Source organism: Molothrus ater, chromosome 2, assembly GCF_012460135.2.
Source record: "Molothrus ater isolate BHLD 08-10-18 breed brown headed cowbird chromosome 2, BPBGC_Mater_1.1, whole genome shotgun sequence".
Taxonomy (NCBI): Eukaryota; Metazoa; Chordata; class Aves; order Passeriformes; family Icteridae; genus Molothrus; species Molothrus ater.
Genome location: NC_050479.2, coordinates 4,651,147 through 4,670,404, shown reverse-complemented (window position 1 = coordinate 4,670,404; position 19,258 = coordinate 4,651,147). Strand labels below are relative to the sequence as shown.

Genomic DNA, 19,258 nt, shown 5'->3' with positions numbered 1-19,258 from the left:
CACACTGGTATAAGCACATTTTTTCTAGTTGGATGCAGACATTACTTCTTGTTATCAAACCAAATCTTCCATGTGAAAAATGTCACAAACACAGTGTGTGTGATGTATTTTGTATCAGCTTTCATGAAATGAAAGTGTGGTGTTTGTGAGGGTTTCCAGGATGAGGGAGGAGATGAATCTGACTCCATGTTCTCAGAAGGCTGATTTATTGTATTATGATATATTATATTATATTAAAGAATACTATACTAAAACTATACTATAGAAAGAGAAAGGATACATCAGAAGATTTAACAAGAATGAAGAATAAAAACTCGTGACTGCTCAGAACCTCGACACAGCTGGATCATGATTGGTCATTAAATTCAAACAATTCACATGCTGGGTAAACAATCTCCAAATCACATTCCAAAGCAAAACAGGGAGAACCTGAAGCTTCTCAGCTTCCCAGGAGAAGAAATAGTTGTAAAGGGATTTTTCATGTCACTGTGATATTTTCTGAAATAGCTTTTGGAAAAGTTCTCCTTGCCCTGGGGAGGGAAAGGAGAAAGGCAGCAAAACACATGCTGAGATACCCTTGTACTGTTTAACATCCTGGGATTCTTTCCTTTTGGACATCCAAATCCTGCCCATCAATCCCAAAATTTCAGGTGATGCTGCAGACATCTGAGAGGAAGAGCCTCTTGGCCTTCTGCAAATCAAAGAGCTGGGAAAGGAGATTGAACTGAGCCAAAGGCATCCTCTGGATGCACCAGTCACATAAAGGAAATAAACTTTCTTTTCCTTCTAGGCTGGAAGGGTTTCATGCCTGCTGTGAGTTCCTCTCTGCCTCCTGGGCTGAGATTTAGTGGTGACACTTTGCAGAGGTGTCTTTTAGGTGATAGCAGGAAAGAGAACAACCCCAGCAAGCCAAAAACACAAAGGGAAGTGGGAGATCATCGCTGTCATGCATTAAACTTCATTGAGGAAAGCTAGATAATTTGATTTCTACAGTTTGTGAATTATACAGCTTCCATCATTAAAAAGAGAGAAAAAAAAACCCCAACAAAACATACAATCCTCAGAGTGTTAGCTTTTTAATGATTATTCCAGTAGTTGCACAGAATTCAAAAAGAAAATGTTTAAAAATGGGATAATGTTTATTTAATCACAACTCCCCCAGTGGAGCTCTTTATTCAAAGGCAGCTGTTTGCATATGATTTATATGAAAATAAAGAAAAGCTGAACACTAGAAATTAGTATTAAAGGTCTGGGCTGATGCTACATTTTTATGGGATTATACTAAATTCTTCAGTAATGCTAGAAGATGAGGAGAAAAAAAACCTTATGAAAAACAAAGAAATTACAACAAGCTGAATTCTCTCAGGGACTGGCAGGCTTTGTTGAGACGATCAACTCTTTGGCTGAGGTAATTCCTGGTTTTAGCAGCTTCAGAATCCTCATCAAGGAGAAAGTTTAACTTCTCTTTATCTTGTAAAAGTTGCAGCATTGAGGTCTGCAGGTTTTCTCCAAAGTCATGAAGGACAGAAGACAGGATGATCAGAGGTATCTGATTGGCAAGGCGTTTGCTTGCTTCCTGTGAGATGGAGGAAGAAAATGGCAAAATACTAAATTGGTAAAAAGAACTGAAAAATTAAGGGTCTATAGGTAATCTGGTAAAAAAAAGTGGTTCCAAGGTCTTAAAATGTTGGCCTGAGTTACTGTTCAAGAAGGGAGTGCTGCTATGAACTAAAAAAATCTTTGCAACCAATGTCTTTTGTGCCTGAAATCTAAAAATTAAGAGTAATAGGGGTGTCAGCTGTTGCTTTTCTTCCCTCAGCAAACTAAAGCCAAGGCAGATTGTCCTCTGCTCAGCTCTGTCAGCTGTCACTGGGACAAGTTATGGGAGGACATTCCTGACAAACAGAACTTGTGCCCAGTTTCTGATGTCCAGCCTGTCTTCACTGAATGCTTACAATAGGTTTTGATGCAGGAAATCAGGGAGTGATTTTTCCCAAAGCTGGTAAATTCCTCTATTAGATGGTGGTATTTAGATGGCATTTCTGATGTGGTTGTCCTTTTAAACTTAAGACAGCTTTGGAGGAATCTTTAGCCTTGAGGGGAAATGTCTTCAGCAGCAATGAGACCAGACTGTGCCTACATTACATCTGTTTTTATCTCCATGAGATAATCTCCTCTCTGACCTGACCAACTGCCTGGTTCATCTATGGATGCAAACAGATTGATCCAGCAGAGCTTTTGGGGCCCTTTTCCCATGGAAATCCACAGGGTTTGGGGGCCCACCTGGTGCTTTAGGGCAACATGAGGTTCTCAACCTCTCCCAGCTCTGAGCTCTGAGCTCCCTCTCCCTGCTTCCAGCCCTCCTGGTGCTGGGTGAGCACTTAGACCTAAGTGCCTGGCTGCAATTGAGAGGTTCTGTCTTTCTTTTTGTAGCACAACTTGAAAATGGCATTTGTGGGTCCTATAGGGTCTAGGCAGCCATGGATACTTAACTTCCATCTCATTCAAACTCCATTTGACCTTGCATAAGTCAGTTCCATGGAGCTGTGGTGCCCTGGCATTTGGGGGATTGTTGAAAATGGCTGTCAGGTCATTTATAAAAATATTTAACTGCAGATAAAACATATAGCAGAATGTGTAGTAATGTGGGATGGACAAAGCCACTTCTGTCTTTGTTTCAATGAAAATCAAGGGTTTTGTCTTCATCAGCCTGAGCAGCCTGACCATTTAATTGCAGGAATTTGTCACAAAACCTGCTCTTGGAATTCAAAGTGAGCTGCTACCTACCTTCCTGAATTATTAATATTCAACTTGTTGCTTTCTGAGGGAGTTTTACAACAAAGCAAATCTTGATCCTGCATGTTCTGTTTCCTTTCTTTAACGTGATCCTTTGTTAAAACACCCCATTTGTCTTCAGAGATTTCACTTACAGGGTGCTTTCTGCAGTACAGCAGATGCACTCTGATCCCTACAGACAGCTGATATATTTTAATGTAATGTTTTATTATTGCTCCTCCTGCTGTAGCAGTTTAAGATCTGACTTCAAGCCACTGACACCACTTTCTGCTGGCTGCAGGAATGTGTAGAGTGGCTTGAGGCTGACCTGAGCCAGACTGGGAGGTAGCTAACAAGTGGTTTGGGAGCCAGCTCTCACTTTGGCACACTCAGGCTTTTCTAATCACCATATCCTGCATCCTGCTGATAGAGCCCAGCTTTGCCCTGACTGGTCAGAAGCTCCAGGTAGTTTGCAGAGAAGCTGAGCATGTACCTGAATGAGACACTGAGATACCCCTGGCTGTTCCCTGCACAGTGCTAGCAGGGCAGACAAGGCTGCATTGACTCCAACAGGATCTGGCTGAGGGGGATCTGCTGTGGCATTCAGGGGGCAGCAAATCTGCCTGTGAACTCACAGAGAAATAGGCACTGGTGTGACAAACCATCTCCGTGACAAGAGAGGGGTCCTTTGCAGCAATCTGAGACTGCAGAGTTCCTGGGGACTCGTTGAAAGCATTTTGTGCCTTAAGAGTATTTAAATCACCAATGTAAAGGTCATCCTGGCAGTACACGATTTTCTCCATTTTAAACTGGGCCCGGATATGTCTTACAGCATCTGCTGCTTGTCTCTCTCCAATGTCTTCAATTTTCACCTACAAAAGAAAGGAACAAGAAGTTCTGAGACATTTGCTCCTTTTGGGAAGGTGCCGGTGCTTAGCAGTGTCCCCAGGGAATGGGAAGGTGGGCACAGTGTTCAACTGTCCTTGTGCAGCACTGTCTGTTCTCAGAACATGGAGTAATGCTTTGGATTGTGGTCTCTCTCTTGTGAAAGAGCAGGAAAATGTGGCAGTTTTGTCCCCTCCTTACACATGAGTGGGATCACTCCAAACCTGGTGCTTGAAACCCAAAGGAAAAGATCTGTAGTCAGTAAACCAACCCTGTCTAACCCCTCTCTGTCTGGTGCTTTTATTGCAGCCATCTGACTCCTTCTGGTCTTTTTGATATTTTCACATAAAAGTCTGTCGGGGTGGCAAAGTTCCCTCAGTCATGCTCAAATTCCCTTAAAATGCTTTCCTAGTATTCCTAAGAAAACACCCCCTATATTTTCTCATGTCCAATGTTTGCCAGGACTTCTTCCCTCTTCATTCCTCTCACTGTGTTACACCTAAAGACCCTGCCTGAACACCTCTGTGTTTGGATGAAATAATTTATTTGTTCACTGTCTGGTTGGCCTGGGAGCTCAGTAAGGTTTGACCATGCAAGTGAAATAGCAAACCACACATTTCACTCACATTTGCCTCTGAGTTTCCTTTTTCAGCAGTACCCTGTGAGTGGACTCTGTTTCTTGGCTGCCAGCATTGCTTCTGGTCTTTTCCTCAATGCTTCTCATCTTTTCCTCAAAGCTCTTTCTGAGAAAAGGCCTTCAAGGACATCCACACCACTGAACACCACCCCAAAACATGCTAATGCCCAAACTGTGAACAGCCATCTTGTAGTTTTTTCATGGCTGGATGATTTTTGGTTTGTCTGTTCCTGCTCCCTTTCAGCAAAGATGAGATTCCTGCACTGGCTAAAGCCCTGGCTTGCTTTCAGAGAGGAGAAAACAGTTCAGCACTCAAATCATTGCAGTACTTAAATCTGACATTCATGACAAACTCTTCAAGGTAGCCACACCAGGTTTTCTTTGCACTGTCAAAAATTTGAGCAGAATGAATAAAGAATGTATATATTAGACCTTGTCAAAGTTGTGCAAAATGCACTTTCATTATTGCCATTATAATCATGCTATCATTTTCAGGCTCTTTCTTATTTTCCTGCAAGAAATTCCACACTTGCATAAGGGTAATGCAGTGAGACAGGTACCACAAGCATGGATGTATCTACAAATGCCATTCTGTCTTTTGAGAATCTCAGCTTATAGTAGTGTCTCACCATGGCAATTCTGCTTAGATTGTGATAATTAGCAAAATTCCTTTTAGCAAGCTCCATAAATTTCTCTTCAATCAGTCCTAAGGGAAGAACAGAGAGACAAAATAAAGTCAGGTAAGTAAGTGAGGGTTTTAAGCTATTGTTAATATGAGACTTGGGAGACTACTAATTTTCTCTATTCATTCAGAAATAACTGAGCTGCTGTACTGGTGCACTCTGCCTTTATGACACATACAAACAAGCAGAAATTTAGATTTCCAGGTCCAAGAATGTGACCACTTATTACCAGGTACTTCTACTGTACTGCTTCCTTGTTGTGTTATTTATTACAGTTATTTTCTATTTTTTTATAGTTATGCTCTATTTATTATAATTATTTTCTAATTCCCTTCCAAGAGCCACTGGGAAAAGCATTAACAAATGCTGAAGACCATGTGTAGAGATTGAAGGCTCTAGAGAAGGAGCAATCCCCAAGCTGAATCAGATTTATTTCCACACTCTGAAGGATCCTGAGAGCATCAGCTTCTCCTGGAAAATAAACTTGTCAGGCCCAGCAGTGTCCCCCACACAAGAGCCTCCCATGGGCTGGGCCATACTCATCACATTGTTCAGGATCTCAACTGCTGGCTCCTCCAGATCTCTGATCTGCTCTTTTATAATATCCTCAAAAGTCCTGTAGTTGCTGAAGCCTGGGAACTCCCGTCCACGGTATTGGTCTTCATATTTCCACACTTTACCAGGAACGTTTTTTTTAGCTGTAATGGTAAAATACATTGCTTTGCCACTAAATCACTCAATGTATATATTTCAGGTTTAAGAAGAAAGTCTATTCTTCTCTTTGAGATGTTATTGGGAGGAAAAACTACTGAGATTATTTTTTGTTACCACAGAACAGAGCTAACATGTTGTTGTTCTCTGAATGAGCCATCTCACACATTGCATCAAGCATCTGACTGACAGAAATTATGGTGGGCCACAAAAATTCTGGTTCTTCTTGGCATTTTTACCCTCACAGAAGTAGATGGCCATTACCAGTCACTTCCAAGTTTTAAACAAAACAAACCTCCAAACTCACTAAACACTTTTTCTGGGGAATCTACTGTTGACTAGTTATTTTTATTTAAGATATAACTTTGTTGATACTATACAAATTTGCTAATATTTTTGTGTGAGGTATCACCTTAGCCCAGAGCTAAAGTGGGAAAAAACCCCACCCAGATTCTAAAATATTAATAGCAATAATAAAATAAAAACATTAAGAGCAAAAATAAAAATTATTATCTAGATTGTTATTATTTATTACTATGCATTGATGTTGCTGTTACTTAGAAGAATGGTTCAGAATATCACCAACAAATTCTGTGCCAGTGTCTTGATTTTATTGCTGTGGTGGGAGAAGAGAGACAAGCTCTCTGTAATGACAGCATTTAACACAAACTGTGTCTGTGTCCCCAGGACACCACAACAGATGGATGCTCCTGGCTTCTTGCTCTTAATTTTCTTGGAAAACATTTACTGAAGATGCTGTGTTTGGGTTTAAAAGCAAGGGGATGGGCTCTCAGGTCAGCTGCCAGGATGGGCTCACAGAATTAATAGAATCACTGGGCTGGAAGAGAACTTCAAGATCATGGAGTCCAAGCCAGCCCCAACACCTCAACTAAACCCTGGCACTGAGTGCCACATCCTGTGCCATTCACATTCTCTGAACTCCTTCGCCCAGGGTTTTTCTCCTGGGAAGCCGAAAGGCAGCGAGAAGCCTCAGAGAAAAGGAAAACAATTCTTATCTCATTTGCTTCTCCTGTGTTGTGCTCATGTGGAATGTGTTTGGAGATTGTTTACCCACAGGTGATTGTTTCATTCGATTCTGGTGTGAGTTGTTTTGCCTCATTGGCCAATTGGGGCCAAGCTGTGTCAGGACTCTGGAAAGAGTCACAAGTTTTCATTATTATCTTTTTAGCATTCAGTAAGTATCTTTTCTGTATTCTTTAGTATAGTTTAGTATTCTTTAATATAATATAGTATAATAAAGTAATAAATTAGCCTTCTGATAAGATGGAGTCCTCCTCATCATTCCTTCCTTTGTCGGTGGACCTGAATTTACAATACATCCAGTCTGTTTTTAAACACATCCAGGGATGGTGACTCCACCACCTCCCTGGGCAGACCATTCCAGACATTTATGACCCTTTCTGTAAAACACCTTTTCCTAATATCCAGCCTGCATTTCCCTTGGCCCAGCTTGAGCCTGTTCTGTGCTTACCCCTCACAGCACACTCCCGGAGAATTGCGCCCCACCTGCGGAATTCCTTGCGGATCTTGGTGAACAGCCTGACCTCATCCCCAAACAGCTGCTCCTCTCCTCGTGTGCTCTGAGAGATGTCTTGGTTGAAGAGTTTGATCAACTGCAGTGAATTGAACAACAAGCTGGCAATTTAGTGACGTTTCATTTCTTCAGCTTAATCTGTGGATGTTAAGTAAATCTGCAGTTTGATGTTAAAGCAGGGACACAGTTCATAAAAAACATCCCTTTCTTACATCTTTTATGCACTTAGCTCCTGGTTTGGGTTTTGTTTTTTTTTCCTCCCAAACTGTAATAGCTAGAGGAGAACAAACTTTATATTCTTTTGTTTTTCCCCTGCAGACTTTTAGAGCCATTTACTAAATTCTAATAGGCCAGACTTGCATGAAGTCTGATGAGCTTCCACAAACACCTCTAAAGCCTACTGAAGGTTTACTCAGAGAGTAACTCCGTGAGATGAGGCACTTAGATGGACCTGCAAACCACATTTTCATATTAGGAATACATTTGATCTTATGAGTCCTGTAACCAATGGGAACCCTTCAAAGTGTTGAGCATGCAGGAGGAGTTTGTTTTCCTTTGCTAAGATACTTGATTTTGACCCAGTCAACCAAGTTGTTTAATTTTCATGTCCATAATCACAGGAAAAAATTGTTAGAAGGTGAGCTCCTGTGGTCCATTATTTTTGCAAGTGTGGTTTGTCTATGTTACCCTCACTAAAATGATGGATACCCCAAACTTCCCAGTGGTCCATGCTGGTGTTTTGATAATTTTAGGCAGTTTCTTTTTCTCTATTACAGTTACCTCCTTGCTCTGCTCTGTGACCAATACTGATACTTACATCTGTGAGGAAAAACAGCTTCTCAGACTCTGTTTCGGGTGTGCCTCTCTTGTACCTTTGCAGATCCTGTGATGTTTTAGAGAGGATGTCATGAATTTGGCTCTCCAGTGCTGGCAAAGTTTTCTGTGGAGGAGACAGTGAAGAAGAACATCGAGATAGGTTGAACTTCTCTGATTTTGGAAGGAAAACAAAATCCCTCTAAGAGTGATCTACACCTGCATGGGATCTTTGCTGTTTTTACAAATCCAAGAACTTGCTGCCAATCCCATGTGTATAGTGGGATAACACAGAAAAGCAAATATGGCCTTTATTGAGGGAACTCAGCAGGCAGGATCTGCCTGAGGGATCAGGCTGGACCTCACTGAGGGCTGGGCAGAACAGCTGCAGGGCCAAATTTCACCCACAGTGAGCCAAAAACAATGTCCTCACAGGTTGTGCCAGGAAAGCGGTGACTGCTCAATTCCTGATAAATACCTGATGCAACATGGCTGTTTAGTTGCTTCTTTTCTGTAAATTTACATAAATAATTTCTTTTTCTCCTTTGAGACTGAATTTAGATGTTCCCTATATTTTAGCATCTTCTCTTAATGGAATAAGATAAATTACAGATATATTTATCAGCAATAAGATATATTACATGCAGATATAGTTATACCAAATAAAAACCCCCAATAGCTTTACACTAGTATATTAATATAATAGAACATCTTGATGTTTTGAAGACATTTTCAGTGGAATAGTAATCACTGTTTCAGTAAGCTGACAGCAGTAACTTGTCACCCAGGTGATCAACACTCATACACAAAAAGAAATATCATGGCTGTCATTGAAAAGGCAGGATTTATGAGTCACAATTAGATGAAATAATTTGTTCATTGTTGATCTGCAGTTAAAAGGCAAATCTGAGGACAGAGTGGGGCTTTTTACCTCTGCCTCTCAGTACAGTTTGTTCTCTGATCACTGAGTTGAAGCATCATTAAGCACATAAAGATGAAATCCAGCTGCAGCCCAAGGCTGAAGGGTTGAACTTGTTTTTAGGTAGTAACTCTCAGTATGGGACTTCTGTTACTTACAATAATGTGTTTCACAAGTTCATCTGTGAGCTTCTCTGCCAGATGGGGGATAGTAGCCTTTCCCTGTTCCATAAAAGCCCTGTGAAAAAAGAGGAAAAGGTGGGTTTGAACAGCCAGGCTGTGCAGGGCAAGGAGGCAGCACTGATGCTCTGCTCTGTTTTCACTAATTCTTTTACACAATTGGAGTAAAGAAAGGGGCTCTGGGCTAGGCTGGTGCAGATGTGGCAACTGCCCAGGACTCTCTGGGTTTATTCAGGAGTTGTTTGACAGCTACTGACTGAGCAAAGGGAAACAGAAAAATCTGAAAAAAGCAAATTCTAACAGCAGATGAGTGTGCTGTTCTATTATTTCTTCATGTGTGAAGTTCACAACCCTTGTCAGTTGCCATTCTCTGTATTATGATTTATTTGCTGCTGAGTCATCTGGGCAGCCTGTGTCCTCAGCACAGCCTTTCTTTCTCATGCTGTTCCTCCACATTTTCCAGTGAACAGAAATACTTCAGTGCCTGATTGAAGTGCTCAGATGCTTTAACTTGAATTCTTTGGGACTATTTGGAACTTCTGAAGTTCATAGCATTTCCCCAATGTATTTTGCATCCAAAAAAACTCCAAAATTTTTTTAAAAAGTTTATTCAGTATGTAAAAATCTTCTGGGTTACTGAAACACAACCCTACATGGGCAATGAGAAATACTGAGAATAACTAATACCTGCTTGTAACCCCTAAGTAGTTAAATCTCAGCAAATCAACCGGGAGCTATGAGGTGACTTTAACATGTTTTTGATGAGACCTTTTCTGCGAGGAGTACCTGAAATGCTTGTGATTCTCAAAGAAGTGTCTCTCCTGTTGGATTGCAGCAGCCAAGGTCAGATTGTTGTGGATGTCCTGCTGCCCACGGCACTTGACAATCATGTAGCCCTTTTTGAGGGGGATTACCCTGTTTTGCAGTATTTTAACAATGGCCCCTTCAGTTCCCTTGTCCACCAGGTCAGGTTTTGTGAGGATTCCTGTGAAGTTAAAAGGGAAAGTTAACCACCAAGCAGGAACACTCTGTACCATGCTTTATAAAGCATTTTTTTTTTGTATTCTCTGTCCTAGAAAGTTCTCAGCTCCCAGGCAGTAAAATCACTCTGCAGTTCCTCCCACCATGCCTTTTGCTTTGCAAACCTTTCTTTAAAGGTTTTTTTTTAAAGCAAAGCTTTTTTACCATTAACTTCACATCAACTACCATTAACTGAGATTTTCAGCTTTCAGTTATTCATAATAGGAATGCCAGCAAGACACCAAACTAAGGGATTCTTGGAGCTACTCAAGAATTGGGACTAGAAATACTTGCAAATACATTCTTTAGGCTGTTTGCTGTTTTGTTTTTTTTTTTTTTTTTTTCCTCTTCTTCTAGTAGCTAATTTCACAGAACACTGAACATCAGACCTCATGGGAAGGAAAAAAAAACCATTTGGCCTCCTTTCCAGCTCATAGCTTAAAAAATGATCTCACCTATTGTCCTTTCTCCAGTGGGGTCTACCTCTTGAGCCATTTTCAATGCTTCTGTTGTTGCAATATCCACGTTACATGGCACCACTACCAAATTGACTGTCTCTTTGCAGACAATAATTCTTCTAAGTAGCGTTTTGATCTGCAATTCAATACAGCAGTGAGGAGCTTCAGTGAAATCAGACACTTGCTTGTAGGATGTGACAATTTCTAGCAATATGAGCCACTGCCCGATGACATTAAATGCCACATATGCTGAGGATAGTGTTACATGCTAGAGGATGGCATGGAAAGGGGCCAGCAGTAAAATGTAGCCTCTTTTCTTATGTCAGGTTTAATCCAAACATCTGGCATGAATGAGACCAGACTAATGTTGTTAAGCCCATCTTGAAAGCTACTTGGAGTTTAACCTCTTTTGCATATATAATCTTTCATTATAGAAATATTAAAGGTATTTGATATCTAACACATGTAAGAAAATCAGGTTCTGAGGTGCAGGTATACATTTATGGAAAGAAAGCAAGCTTGATTGTGCTGGTAAATCTCAAATTTGTATCTCTGAAAGCAGCACAAATGTCTTTGGCTTATTTTTCAGTGGAATAATTCTAGGAAAATTTTTAAAAGCACGAAAACTGAAGATGCACATGACATCTAGCTGACATTTTTCTATGTTTCAATGCCAAACTAAATGAGTTCCTCATAATTTGTGTTATTTTGTAGAAGCTTCACAGAGGACTGTGGTGCTTATTCCACAGTAAATAAATTCTTTTTTTTTAAACCTGGATTTTGGTAGAGATGCCTCTCTTTTCTACTTCCCACCCATCCCAGCTTCTGACAGGCTGCAGTGTTACAGACTCCATCTCTGGAGCATGCAGACAGCTGGGAACAAGGGAAATGTTTGGATTTTATCACACCTGCTGCTTTCTTCTCAATACAACAGAAAGATTGCTATCTAACTGTGGAATTAAATTACTCTCCTCCCAGAAAGCAAAGCCCAGAACAATCCAATCTTGTCTCATTTCTATTTGGTATATCTAGTTTAGTTTGGGCTCCTCTTATTCCAAGCTCCCATTTAAAGGTATTTTAGGAGAAACAACACACCCAGCTCCTGCACATCACCCTCACAGCAGGCCTTATCCTACCAGAGTTTTATTTGCATTCCCCAGCATTTCTTCTCAAGGCAGCCAGAGGAAGAGCAGAGATCCCCTCCATTTATTCTGTTTACTTCACTAAAGGTCTGCTGGGAGCCCTCAAGGGATGAGACCCTGGGCACAGATGGGCACACGAGGTTGAGTTTTACCTGGTCCCCGATGTCTTTTGGCTGGTCCCCCACGGCCACCCTGGCAATTCCAGGGAGATCAATTAGCGTCAGATCGGGCACGTCAGGGGAGCGAACTTCCAGGGAAATTAGCTGCCCGCTAATGGCACCTCTAGGACCGGCCACAATATCCTGGGCTGTGAAAAGAGCAAGGCAATCAATACAAGCTTCAAATGATGCATCAAACCGAAGCTGAACACAACGACTTTGAAATGTACCAACTACCACCTAAGGTTCTTTCAGGCTTGGCGTTTTCTTTCAGATCCAGCCACACACTTTAGTTACCTTAATTCACACCAATTGCCTGGCCAGTTTCGAGAATATCCAAATAATGTGTTGAAAAGCCAATTTAAAAAATAGAAAGAATAACAATTTATGCAAAAATCTAAGGAAATTATCATGCAGAACAAGTTGATGTGAAGTCCTGTTGGAATATGAGCTGTAATATTTTACAGAGCATACATTTATGGACTCTCATGTATGCAGACAAAATACACGTAAATAAACCACAATGAAAGGGATCAGGTAAAACACTGGTCAGTTGTAGAAATTCTTCCTCAACAAGAAGAGACTTTGTAAGCATTAATTAATCCTTGGATGCTGTGAAATAAATATAGGTGTTGTTCTATATTCTTCACATTTTGATAGGGAGATTGAGAGTAAATTGTCCCAGATCCCACAAGGCAATAATGCTTGAGCTGTGAGCACAGAGAAGCAAGGAAACCACAGTCATTCTCATCAGAGATTTTCAGCTCTTTAATTACCTTAATTCATACCAATTGCTTGGCCAGTTTTGAGAATATCCAAATAATGTATTGAAAAGCTAATTAAAAAAATAGAAAGAATAACAATTTGCAGAGCTGTGCTTGATGCCTTAAGTTTTAGCTTTCATATTTTTTAGATTCTGTACTGCCTTAGTGTGTGACTTTGAACTTCATATAAAGTATTAGCAAGTTCTCCTCACAGTTTAGTCAGAAAAAACAATCCTTTTCCAGCCCCTGAACCAAGGACACCATTGCAGCTTCAGGCCCAAAAAGTGCAAACAACAGGGAACTGAGGAGAGCAATCTGGGAGGATGGGACTGTATAACCTGAAGCTGTAATTGGACAATTAACCCCAATATGGAAATGGACCAAAACTTACAAAAGTGTGAAAACTCGTGGCCATCTCGGGTGTAGCCAGGCTCTTGTACTGCCCAAAAGCCTTTGGGTACTGTATCCTTTGAAGGCCTTTTCAATAAATCCCTACTTTATTCCTTTCACACTGTCCAGCCTCTGTTCCAGGTAGCCTCTCTAGGAATCATGCTAGTCAAGGAAGTAAGGACAATCCAACTTTCCCACTTAGGGCAAGTGCTTACTGCCCTTTGGGTAAGAACACTGATTTCTTACCCAGCATGAAGTGTTGTAACAGTAAAGCTGAGACATGTGAAGGGCAGTGACTGAGCCCGTGATCACAGTACCCAGCAGAAGCTCTCTGTCCTCCACTCTGCCTTCTTGCAATTTCCTCAAAATAATAAGATTTCCAGCCAGAGGCACCTCAAGCACTCTCTGGGCTTCAGAACTGATGACAGGAGCCATTTAGGTCACATGTTTACAATTTGAGAGACAACTTCCCCAAACCAGGAAGCCAGGAAGCCACCAAGCCACCACCCAGGTAAGGACACAGCCTGAGCCTTTATCATGGATTAGGATAAAAGGATCATGGATCAGGATAAAAGGATCATGGATATAGTGGGTAGCATCCCTGCCCAAGGTGTTGGAACTAGAAGATCTTTAAGGTCCCTTCTAATCCAGGCCATTCTGGGATCATCATCATAAATCATCTTCACACTGGAGCACTGGTACAACTCCCTTGAGAGAAATGAGTTTTGCTGACCCAGCTTCATCTGCTCTGAGTGCAGCTCTTGGTGTAACTCCACAATCACCATGGATGCTGCTCATTCTGAGAGGAGGATGCAGAGGAGATGGAGCCAGCTAAACCCACTCACCTTTCCTTATTGCTTTGTCCACCTCAGAGGCTTTCTGGAGCTCCATGGTCACATTTCTGTAGGAGATCTTCCCTTGCCATGCCTGCCCTTCAGGCAACCTCTTCAGTTTAAGCTCCAAGGGACACCGAGTGACAATACCTGCAGCAGTTCCAAAGGCAGAGAGATTGTGCATGAAACAACAGCCTTGAGGTGTGTCATGTACACAAGGTTGCCTGTTTCACACAAAAATATTTCACAAAAAAACGTGGAAATGTTCCAAGAGACGCCGCCAGAGGGGACTTGTCCAACTTCCTGCTCAGAGCAGGATTGCCACCAGTGCTAGATGAGGTCAACCATGGCTCTTCCCAGACATGTCTGGCCCTGCAAACCTCCACAGACAGAGTTTTGCTCCTCTCTGGATGATCTTTTCAGTGCTGCAACTAAATCCTATGAAAAACCTTTCCACAACTCCAGCCTGAAAGACTAGATTATATTGTAAACTCACATGGAACTTGCAGAATTTATGTGTGCAAAAATACACACACAGAGCTGGAAAGTGGATCTTCTTGAGCTGTAAAGTCTTTCATCATCTCTGACTTAAATAATTCTTTAAGTAAAGATCTTTGTACACTTTTTACACATAATAATAATAATAATAATAATAATAATAATAATAATAATAATAATAATAATAATAATAATACAAGTTATCTGTAAGAAAATGTAGTTTAAAAAACCCAAACCAACCTCAAAAGCAAATTTAAAAACTTGTTTTCCATGTGAAATTAATACTCTGCTGCACTGCTGCTTTCTGGGAAATGCACAGATTCAGCTGGAGCAATCACACTACACTTCTTACTCCTGGTCTCTTGACCACCTGGAACATGTGCCTTGGATTTACCTTGTGGTGCCTCACTCACACCTCCATTTCTCAGTCATGGAATTATCCAATTCTAGACCAAAAAAAAAAAAAAATCCCTTCTAAGAGAAAATGGGAGAAAGTGAATTCTTACCATTGCCCCTGGGGAGAGCAACACCAGAGAGGGCTTCGAGGACAGAACTTTTCCCGGAGCTCTGGTCTCCAATCACCGCAATCGCGGGCAAGGACAGGTCCTTCTCTATCCCAAGAGCTCTCAGGCTGTCAACAAGATCAATGCAGGGTCGGATCTTCTTCTCATATTGGTTATACAAGGTGTGTTCTGCAGGCTGTTGGAGTTAAACTTACAGTGAATTTTCCATAATTAAAAAAAAAAAGAAAAAAAAAAGATGCATTTTCTGCTCATCGTTCTTTAATAAAAGTTATTTACTGGCATCAAGTTCTACTTCGTATCACTGTGCATCCTTGCATCTCCATGTAATAAACATATGTCTGTAAATATGAAAGAAACAGTTGAGGGTGGCTCACAGACCATCCTTAGTAAAAATAACAAATTTTAGAAGCCATCCTGAGAAGATAAAGAACACATTATTAAGTGTGCTCTGTTAATTTTTCTTAATAACAGCTTTTTCTAAAAAAAAAACCTGCCATTTTCTTCCACTCATCCACAGATGTACTGCAGCATGTGTATGCAAATGAAAACTGATCCCAGAAATCACTGAATTTGGTAAAAAATAGCTTATTAGATCTTTGTTTCGGAATTTGAAGATTTAGTTTGTGCACAGGCACCAAAAGAGATCTGTAACATTCTTAACAGGTGGCTGAAATCTTCTAGATCACCATGGTTCTTCCTTCTTTGCCTCATTTTAGGCTCACATAAGGCTTGAATATGAGTGGGTTGTTTTACATGAGTGATTATTGTCATTTTCTGGGTTTGACACAGGTCCAGATATTAACACAGACTCTTCATTTATGTGAAAACAAAACAATTTCCAGTCTTTGGCAAAACTGGTCCATCTGCTGATAAATATGCTCAGCTAAAGTATATAAAGATCAGCTTGGTCTCTTCTCCCCGTTCCTCTCTCCATGTTCCAGTGACTGCTGCAGTTAGAGATGCAATTTTGGGAACACCAATATGTTTCAGACATATTGGGCCAGGCACATTCAAACCTGATTTTTTTGAAAAGAAAAACTGAAGTTTCTCTCCATCACTTTTAATCAAGAAAAATACTTCTAGAAGTATGTCTATGGATCAGATACACTCAAACAAAGCAGATTTTTGGTTCAAGATGAGGAAGGGAGCACACATTATTGGAGGCAGGCATTCTAAACCCTTTTTAGTAACCCCTGGCCACTCTCTTCACTACAATGTTTAATAGCTAGTAAATTCTCAAAAAACTTCAATAACTGTGTCACAGACTTAAAACCAACCTGTGTTCAGTGTTAAATACCCAAGCAGGTTATTATTAACCATTCTCTGTATTTCTCTGTATTTCTCTGTATTGTTAAGGGTTGAAGAGCCTCAAGAAAAAAAACCCTCAACTTTTATCACTTCTGTTCAGCATTTGTTGCTAGGATTGAAACAGACATATGTCACACATTAAATTGGCTTCTAGGCTGCAGCCATCTCTTTTTTTAGACCTGCATTATTAATGCCTGCAGATTAATTGCAGGTACCTCTATTGCCACTTACATGAATAATTGCTAGGACTCATCCCAAAAGTTCTTCTTAGACCTAACAAGTGCAGATTGCCCAAGAGACAAAGGGATTCATTTTGGGGCACAAAGTGAAGCAACAGAGTAGGGGTGGGGAGGATCTGTGCCCTCTCCTTGCCATACCTCATCCTCTTCTGTGAAAAACTTCTTCTCCAAGTCCTGGTCATAGTTAGGTTTGCTCTCAAACGGTTTCTCTGACAGCCCAGAATCATCTTCTGGTTCTGGTGGGAGAGGCACTTTAGCAGCTTCTGGAAATGGTTTTCCAAAAGAAAATACAAACTCCTCTTCCTTGGGGGTATTTTTGGTTCTTTCAGGTTGTTTGAATGCTGCTTTCTTATTATCATGGCCTGCTGATTTACTGGGCTTGAACGTGGATTGTCTGTAAGTGCTTCACTAAATATTGATCAGTGCCTGGTCCAACCACTCCGAGGTGCAGCTTCTGAAACCAAACACGGGGAAGTGAGTGACTCCACCTGGCAACAATGATCAGACAAAACAGAAAAAACAATAGTTTTTTTTGGGGGGGAAAAAAAAAGTTACACCAGTTTTTGCAAAAAGCAAATTCCCCTCGATGAAAAAATTTGCTGAAAGGTGTTTGGAGAAGCTCAGTCAGTATCAGGGCATGATTGGAGGGAATGTGAATTCTTAACTTCCTGGGGTCAGGAGTGTAGGGCTGTGGGCTGGCTCCAATCCATAGTCTGCTGAGTGCCCTCTCACCTCTTTTGTGGAAGAAATACTTGTCAGGGGCAAGTCTGACACCTGTTTTTGAAGCTCTGTACCTTGGTCCCCTCCTCTATAGCTTAAAACCCTCTGCCAAAACCAGACTTTTTTTCACATGATGTTAGAGAAGGGAGGACTAGGAGGCTTTTTATTTCCTTGTTCAGCGTTTCCTTATGGAAAAGTTTTGTTTTCTATGGGTGACTGAGGAAACTAGTGGCTTTTGGTGTAACATTATGCAGGGAAAGGGATTTCCAGAGAAAGTGATTTAAGGAAAAAAACCCAAGAGTCCTTTTTCAAAGCTAGATTTTTTAGCCTCCCTCTGCCAAATCCAAGATCTGTTTAACTCAAACATTTCAGAAAACAAATTAGGAGAACCACATCTTTGCTTGAAATAACTTCCTGTTCTGTTAATCTTTTTTTTGGTTGAATTAAGTTTACAGGCTTTCTAATTCAACAGATGCCAAAATAGGATGATCAGACACAATGCGGGTTATAATTTCAATGTGGAAAACAAGTTTAGGAAAAAAACTCACACATTGTAGCAGAGCAGTTGAGATAAGGCTGTGGGCCAAGCATGAGAAACTGGATACAGTGACTGTGTGGGCATCTTTAATTAGATTGATTGCTAATACAGCAAGGAAATATTACCAGTGCAATATCAAAATAACAACTCTATCATCAATTACAATGGATTATAATCAGGTCATGGTCCTTCTGCTGAGTCACAGGTGAGACCCCTTTGCTTCCAAAACTTCTAAGAGCAGTCTAGTTGCAACCTGCTCCACTTTAATCCCAGATTTGGTCAGCAGTCCCTGTGTAAAGGGTTACAACATGAACAGTTCCGGTGGAAATGTACAGATTTCCAGTCTTTGGTCTTGCAGAATTCATCATTACAAAGCAACAAAGCACCTCTGGAGCTACTTTAGGATTTTATGTCTGTATTTAGGTGGGCCTTGGCTATTTTAACACCTGTCCAAAAGCACAGGAGCTGGACTTACCTTGTAGGCATCCCTGGTGGAGGTGGGGAGAGAAGGGGATGGAGAAGGGGGAAAACCAGCCCAGAAAGTTCCTGCAGCTTCGTGACACCAGTTTGCCCTGTTTGCCCAGCCTCCAGCAGCATTTTATGTTCTTTTTGTGGCCAATGTACACCAAAGTCAATCACAAACATCTCAGTTCCTGGTCTCTGGAATTAATTAATTATGCAAACATCCAGATATCCTGCAATACCCACCTGGTGTGGGTATTTAGGACAAATCCCATGGCCATCACAGAGGTGGAAGGGATGTGGGGAGGGCTTAGGATGCACGGGGAAATCCAAATATCTTTAATTAACCTTTACAAACATCAAGGTGGGGTGCAGACCACAGGGTGCGCACACACACACACACTCAACACCCCTGCACAAAGACACCTGCAGTGAGCACCAGGATAAACACCCATGTGGATTCCTAGGGCTACACCCCTGGATTAGGAAAGGGTGGGTGGGTTCTGTAACCCTTCCCTGTGCCACACGGGCATAGTGATTTCTTTGTGTACTGAGCCGTGACAACATCGGATGGAAGAAAGGAGAAGAGGGAAACAAAAAAGCTGCAATTGTAAAGAGCCCTTCTACAATGGGCCAGGAGCCACTTGTGAAACATTGCAGCTGGATGATGCCATGACACTGAGAGTCTGCCAAAAATTTCCTCTCCCCAAAGCTGCCCCTGCCTCCTTTGTCAGGACAACCCTGATTTCATCGAGCTTTACTTTAGAATTTGCCTGCCTGTGTGAGGGGAACCTCTCCCAGCACAACAGACATCTGCACAAACAAACATCAACCTGCCGATGGTTCTGAAAGAAGTTCTTTTGTTTTTCTGTAATGACCCTTTGGCTTTGCATCTGTAGAAGATGAAAAGTTCCAAAGATTCTAAAAAATCTCTCAAAACCAGGGTGCAGAGCTGCAGTGCTGAACCCACACAGCTCCTGGATTTATTCATTCTCTGTCCAGCCAGAGGAGCACATGGATTTCTGGCTGATGCACCCTGTGACTTCA

The 19,258-nt window shown here is 41.3% G+C and overlaps 1 protein-coding gene across 1 annotated transcript; it reads right to left on the bottom strand.

The window, feature by feature from the left end:
• Positions 1 to 1,060: 1,060 nt before the first annotated feature.
• LOC118684947 (interferon-induced GTP-binding protein Mx-like) lies at positions 1,061 to 18,235 on the bottom strand. The gene is made up of 14 exons (XM_036380239.2): positions 18,225 to 18,235; positions 16,630 to 16,885; positions 14,927 to 15,119; positions 13,935 to 14,072; positions 11,930 to 12,084; positions 10,633 to 10,771; positions 9,944 to 10,142; positions 9,137 to 9,215; positions 8,064 to 8,186; positions 7,184 to 7,325; positions 5,520 to 5,678; positions 4,927 to 5,003; positions 3,411 to 3,647; positions 1,061 to 1,576 (listed from the first exon to the last, which is right to left on the bottom strand). Exons 1-14 carry the CDS (start codon positions 18,233 to 18,235, stop codon positions 1,343 to 1,345), a joined length of 2,142 nt encoding a protein of 713 aa, XP_036236132.1. The 3' UTR covers positions 1,061 to 1,342.
• Positions 18,236 to 19,258: the final 1,023 nt, after the last annotated feature.

What these genes read in the sequence shown, in the direction of transcription:
- LOC118684947 (XM_036380239.2), bottom strand. An exon ending in GGACAAAGCAATAAGGAAAG is followed by an intron (nt 12,085 to 13,934) that starts GTGAGTGGGTTT and finishes CTCTTTTCACAG; the next exon opens with CCCAGGATATTGTGGCCGGT. An exon ending in GAGAATCACAAGCATTTCAG is followed by an intron (nt 9,216 to 9,943) that starts GTACTCCTCGCA and finishes CTTTTTTCACAG; the next exon opens with GGCTTTTATGGAACAGGGAA.